The 6,185-nt window shown below is 46.6% G+C and overlaps 1 protein-coding gene across 1 annotated transcript; it reads left to right on the plus strand.

Annotated features, from left to right (window-relative positions):
• Positions 1-1,785: 1,785 nt before the first annotated feature.
• On the plus strand, positions 1,786-4,723 carry NHLRC1 (NHL repeat containing E3 ubiquitin protein ligase 1). The gene has a single exon (XM_001097330.5). It carries the CDS (start codon positions 2,599-2,601, stop codon positions 3,784-3,786), a length of 1,188 nt encoding a protein of 395 aa, XP_001097330.2. The 5' UTR covers positions 1,786-2,598; the 3' UTR covers positions 3,787-4,723.
• The last annotated feature ends 1,462 nt before the right edge of the window (positions 4,724-6,185 follow it).

The raw sequence follows: 6,185 nt of genomic DNA on the forward strand, positions 1-6,185 counted from the left end.
AGTTGCTGGGACTACAGGTGCCCGCCACCACGCCTGGCTAATTTTTTGTATTTTTTATTAGAGACAGAGTTTCACCCTGCTAGCCAGGATGGTCTCGATTTCCTGACCTCGTGATCTGCCCGCCTCGGCCTCCCAAAGTGCTGGGATTACAGGCGTGAGCCACTGCGCCCGGCCCAAAAGCAAGATTTTTAAATAGCTGTATAATGTTGTAATGTGGCAGTACCATTATTATTTAGTCTTTCTCCTGTTATTAGAGTCAGCATTCATTCAGCAATTTAAGTACTGTTGGGTGTGCTAGCAGATAAAGGTTTATTGACTGTTGAAGATAGTCCTGTTCTCAGACATCACAGGTTGTAGGAGTAGGGGCTGAACACTGAACTTTACTATATAGCATGGTACGGCTGTCTTAGGGGTACAGGCTGTACAATCTTTGGGTCAGATGACATTTGATTAGCAAACGTTCTTTCTTGTCTTACATTAAAACTCTTTGCAGGGGCCTTAACAGGGTATAAAATGCTGTGTTTTCTCAGAAATCCAGCAAATCAGAAGGTGAACGATCATGATTATGATCTCTGAAGGAACAGAAATTCTCTGATATAAGGTTTTGTTAAGCACAATGTTCACATAAGACATTTGGGGGAGAACCCCTTAAAATAAGAGATCAGGGCCGGGCATGGTGGCTCATGCCTGTAATTGTAGCACTTTGGGAGGCTGACGCGGGTGCATCACCTGAGGTCAGAAGTTCAAGACCAGCCTGGCCAACATGGTGAAACCGCATCACTACTAAAAATACAAAACTTAGCCGTATGTGGTGGTGGGTGCCTTTAATCCCAGCTACTCGGGAGGCTGAGGCGGGAGAATTGCCTGAACCCAGGAGGCTGAGGTTGCAGTGAGCTGAGATCATACCACTGCACTCCAGCCTGGTGACAGAGCAAGACTCCATCTCAAAAAAAAAAGAAAAGAAAAAAAGAAAAAAGAAAAATGAGAGATTCATAATACCACAATGGATTCTTCACGCAGATTATGCTATCCCTTGTTTGAAGATTTTCCAACATATGGCAAATTCTCTTTGCTTTTGGTCTTCACTGAGATTGGAAAAACTGAATTTAGTGCCATTTGAAGGAATTATTATAATGCAGCGGTTCTCAAACTTGGCTGTCCATTATAATCACCTGGGGAGCTTTTATAAATCCCAGCTGTCCAGACCACACCATGGGCCAACTAAACTTTTCGGGTGTGACCCAAGTGTTTACCATGTGCAAAGAAGTTTGAAAATGACTAAAATAGGTAACTCTGAAGTCAAACTGCCTGGCTTCAAATTCCAGGCCAGCCACTTCCTAGCCATGTGACCCTAGGCAAGATATTTGATTTATGTGAACTCTATGAGAAAAAAAGATGATAAAAATAACATTTTCTTGTAGGATTGCTATGAGGTTTAAACAAGATAATCTATGTAAACTATTAAGTTGCTGCAAAAGTAATCACGATTTTTGCCATTAAAAGTGATGGCAAACACTGCGATTACTTTTGCACCAACCTAACAAAACAGGGCAGGCATATGTGAATTCTATAGGCTGGGCACAGTGGCTCACACCAGCACTTTGGGAGGCCAAGGGGTGGGGAGGATTGTGAACAATTTTCACAAGTTCAAGACCAGCCTAGACAAACACAGAGAGACCTCCTCTCTACAAAAAAATTTTAAAAATTAGCCTAGTGTGGTGGTTCATGCCTGTAGTCCCAGCTACTGAAGTGGGAGGATTGCTTGAGTCTGGGAGATGGAGGCTGCACTGAGCTGTGATCGTGCCCCTGCACTCCAGCCTGAGTGACAGAGTGAGACTTGGTCTTTAAAAAAAAAAAAAAAAAAAAAAGTTCTATGGTAATTATTATTAACTAACAGCTTTCTTATTTCATATTAATTACTCTGCAAGACACTTCCAGCGTGGTTCCCCCGTCTGACACTCATTCACCTAGTTGATTTTTTGTTGTTGTTCTATAACATTCTTTCATTCATGCACGAATTCATTTTACAAGTATGTATTCATTGACTTAACAACGAGTGTGAAAGAAGACACAAAAGAAATATACACATCTGCCTCACCTCCCTTGGAGTTTGTCTTCTCCCGTGTGCTCGTGTTTTCCAGTTCAGATCAAAAGCATCATGAGCTAGGGGACCATGTTTGATGCCTGGACAGCCCTAGCACCCAACGCTGAGGATTGGAGACACTGCTAGGTACCCGGGCTGGAAGACTGGGTTCTGGTTCTTGTTTTGGCACTTACAGGCTGGGTAACAGGGAGCAATCCTGTTGTCCTCAATAGGTGTGTTTCCTCACCTGAAAGTGTACAAAATCCATCCATGACTGATGTGACGATTACAGGTCTACACAATGCACATGTGGATTTGTCTTGCAAACGTCCACGACCAGGCCCTCAAGAAACAGTGCCGCGCATGCCCACCAAGGGGCAGCAGATCGCAGTGCAGAGGCCCGCGGCGCTTGACGTCAGGGCGCACGTCCCACCCCGTGACCGTGACTGTGACCGTGACCAAGAGCGTCTCTGGGACACGGCCGGGCGGCGCGGCGGGAGTGCACAGGACCCGCCATGGCGGCCGAAGCCTCGGAGAGCGAGCCGGCTCTGCAGGAGCTCATGCGCGAGGCGGAGATCAGCCTGCTGGAGTGCAAGGTGTGCTTTGAGAAGTTTGGCCACCGGCAGCAGCGGCGCCCGCGCAACCTGTCCTGCGGCCACGTGGTCTGCCTGGCCTGCGTGGCCGCCCTGGCGCACCCGCGCACGCTGGCCCTCGAGTGCCCATTCTGCAGGCGAGCCTGCCGGGGCTGCGACACCAGCGACTGCCTGCCGGTGCTGCACCTCATAGAGCTCCTGGGCTCAGCGCTTCGCCAGTCCCCGGCCGCCCACCGCGCCGTCCCCAGCGCCCCCGGAGCCCTCACCTGCCACCATACCTTTGGCGGCTGGGGGACCCTGGTCAACCCCACCGGACTGGCGCTTTGTCCCAAGACGGGGCGGGTCGTGGTGGTGCACGACGGCAGGAGGCGTGTCAAGATTTTTGACTCTGGGGGAGGATGCGCGCATCAGTTTGGAGAGAAGGGGGACGCTTCCCAAGACATTAGGTATCCTGTGGATGTCACCATCACCAACGACTGCCATGTGGTTGTCACTGACGCCGGCGATCGCTCCATCAAAGTGTTTGATTTTTTTGGCCAGATCAAGCTTGTCATTGGAGGCCAATTCTCCTTACCTTGGGGTGTGGAGACCACCCCTCAGAATGGGATTGTGGTAACTGACGCGGAGGCAGGGTCCCTGCACCTCCTGGACGTCGACTTCGCGGAAGGGCTCCTTCGGAGAACTGAAAAGTTGCAAGCTCATCTGTGCAGTCCCCGAGGGGTGGCAGTGTCTTGGCTCACGGGGGCCATTGCAGTCCTGGAGCACCCCCTGGCCCTGGGGACTGGGGTTTGCAGCACCAGGGTGAAAGTGTTTAGCTCAAGTATGCAACTTGTCGGCCAGGTGGATACCTTTGGGTTGAGCCTCTATTTTCCCTCCAAAATAACTGCCTCCGCTGTGACCTTTGATCACCAGGGAAATGTAATTGTTGCAGATACCTCTGGTCCCGCTATCTTTTGCTTAGGAAAACCTGAGGAGTTTCCAGTACTGAAGCCCATGGTCACTCATGGTCTTTCCCATCCTGTGGCTCTTACCTTCACCAAGGAGAATTCTCTTCTTGTGCTCGACACAGCATCTCATTCTATAAAAGTCTATAAAGTTGACTGGGGGTGATGGGCTGGGGTGGGGCCCTGGAATCAGAAGCACTAGTGCTGCCATTAATGAATTGTTTAACCCTGGATAAGTCACTTAAACTCATCTATGCAGGCAGGGATAATTAAAACTGTCTGGTAGACTTACAAAGCTTAGGACAATTATTAGAGATTAATCTACCATTTATTGAATGCATACTCTTTGTGCAAGGAAATTTGCAAATATTAGCTCATTTAATCCATACTATCCAGTGAGGTAATTTTTTTCCCCCCCGAGATAGAGTCAAGCTCTGTCACCCGGGCTGGAGTGCAGAAACATGATCACAGCTCACTACAGTTTCAACTTCCACCGCTCGGGTGATCCTTCCACCTCAGCCTCCCAAGTAGCTGGGACCACAGGCGTGCGTTACCACATCCAGCTAATTTTTGTATTTTGATAGAGATGGGGTTTCATCATGTTGCCCAGGCTGGTCTCAAACTCCTGAGCTCAAGCAATCCACCTTCCTCGGCCTCCCAAAGTGCTGGGATTACAGGCATAGCCACCTTGCCTAGCCATAATTTTTATTATTAATCTCATCGTGCAAGTGAGAAAACTGAAACCCAGAGAGCTTAAGTGACTTCCTCGAGGTCATAGTTACTTACTGCCATAGTCACAATTTGAATTCAATTCTGATTCCAACTAAGTTGTGCTTAAATAAGATAGCAGATGTGGGGAAAAGTAGGTGAATGAATAGTGTTGCTATGTGTACTGTCTCTACAAGTAGCTAATTATTTTAGCACAAAGATGTGCAAAGAAAGGAGACTTTATGGAGCGTTCAGGAGAAAAAGGATTTTGTGGTGGCCATCACTTTCATTCAATTTGTGACTGCTCTGATGGCACATTAGATGAAGTTACTGTTGATCCTGAATTACGTGAATAAGAAAAACAATTGAACTGCTTATTAAAAAGGTAAACATGTCTTGTAATGCCTATATCTTCTCCACTATACATACTCAGAAAATAACACTTGGTTGTTTGAGAAAGGCCTATATTTACATAAGTTCTAAACTATTGCAGAACACACTACATACTATTGTCAGAGGGCCAGATGACGCTCCTGTTACATGTTTATGTTACATATTTATGGGTTTGTTTGTTTGTTTGTTTGTTTGTTCTTAGACATGGTCTTGCTCTGTTGCCCAGGCTGCAGTGAAGTGGAGTAATCACTGCTCACTGCAGTCTCAACGCCCTGGGCTCAAGCGATCCTCTTGCCTCAGCAACCTGAATAACTGGGACTAGAGGTGTGTCACCATGCCCAGCTAATTTTTAATTTTTTCGTAGAGATGGGATCTTGCTTTGTAGCCCAAACTGGTTTCAAGCTCCTGGGCTCAAGCGAGCCTCCTATCTTGGCCTCCCAAAGCACTGGGACTATGAGCCACTGTGCCTCACCCATGTAAAGTAAAAGTGAGAGCCTAACTCCCATGCCAGTCCACAAAAACCCATTTTGTTGTCAATGCTCTCATCATATAGCACTAATAGTAAGATTTGGGGCACCCTAGACCACGATTTATAAATGCATTCTAAACAGAAGTTCTATGGACAAATCTCTTGTCCCCACATGCACATATCCCACCATTAAAGTCACCCCTAGGTTGGTGACTTCACGGGTGTTCTGAATACATACCAAGAAACATTCCAAGTGGAGATGTGAATTCAGACTTATTTGGTCATTTATGAATAGAGCAACTGAGGACAGATCTTAGACCATTTTCCTTAAGAACAATGACAGTTTAATGATTTTAGGATTAGTAGAGCCAATTCAAAAGATTTTTCTCTTTGGAATTATTAATGGCATCGTCTCTGATTATAAAGCTGGACATGTGTCCTTTTCAGACAGCAGTCATGATAAAGGTGTGGAATATGCAATGCAGGGAGGTATGTGAGCAAGGTAGCATTGCTGGTCATCATGTGGATTACCTGACTTCAAGAATCAGGTGCGCATCTGTGAGATGATGTGGGAGTGTATCAGACCTGTGATAACAAGCCATCTTAGTAACTGGTATCTTTCCTTGGTAGATTATCAGGCTTGGGACTGGAATGGGGCTGGATGCACAACATAAAAAGAACTGTATAAAGCAGCACTTCCCAGGAATGTCCTAGGACAGGAGCAGAGTTTCCTTGAGGAAGACACGAAGCTTGTTGTTCTTGATTATCAGGCACACACGTGCTGAGAGAATAGTTTCAGTGACTTGTAAGGCAGATGCAAAATTCATCTTCCAGACTGTGTTCTTTTTTTTTTTTTTTTTTTTTTTTTTTTTTGAGACAGAGTCTGGCTCTGTTGCTCAGGTTACAGTACAATGGTGCAATCTCTGCTCACTGCAACTTCTGCCTCCCAGGTTCAAGCTATTCTCCTGCCTCGGCCTCTGCAGCAGCTGGGATTA

This window comes from Macaca mulatta, chromosome 4, assembly GCF_049350105.2.
Source record: "Macaca mulatta isolate MMU2019108-1 chromosome 4, T2T-MMU8v2.0, whole genome shotgun sequence".
NCBI classification, from domain to species: domain Eukaryota; kingdom Metazoa; phylum Chordata; class Mammalia; order Primates; family Cercopithecidae; genus Macaca; species Macaca mulatta.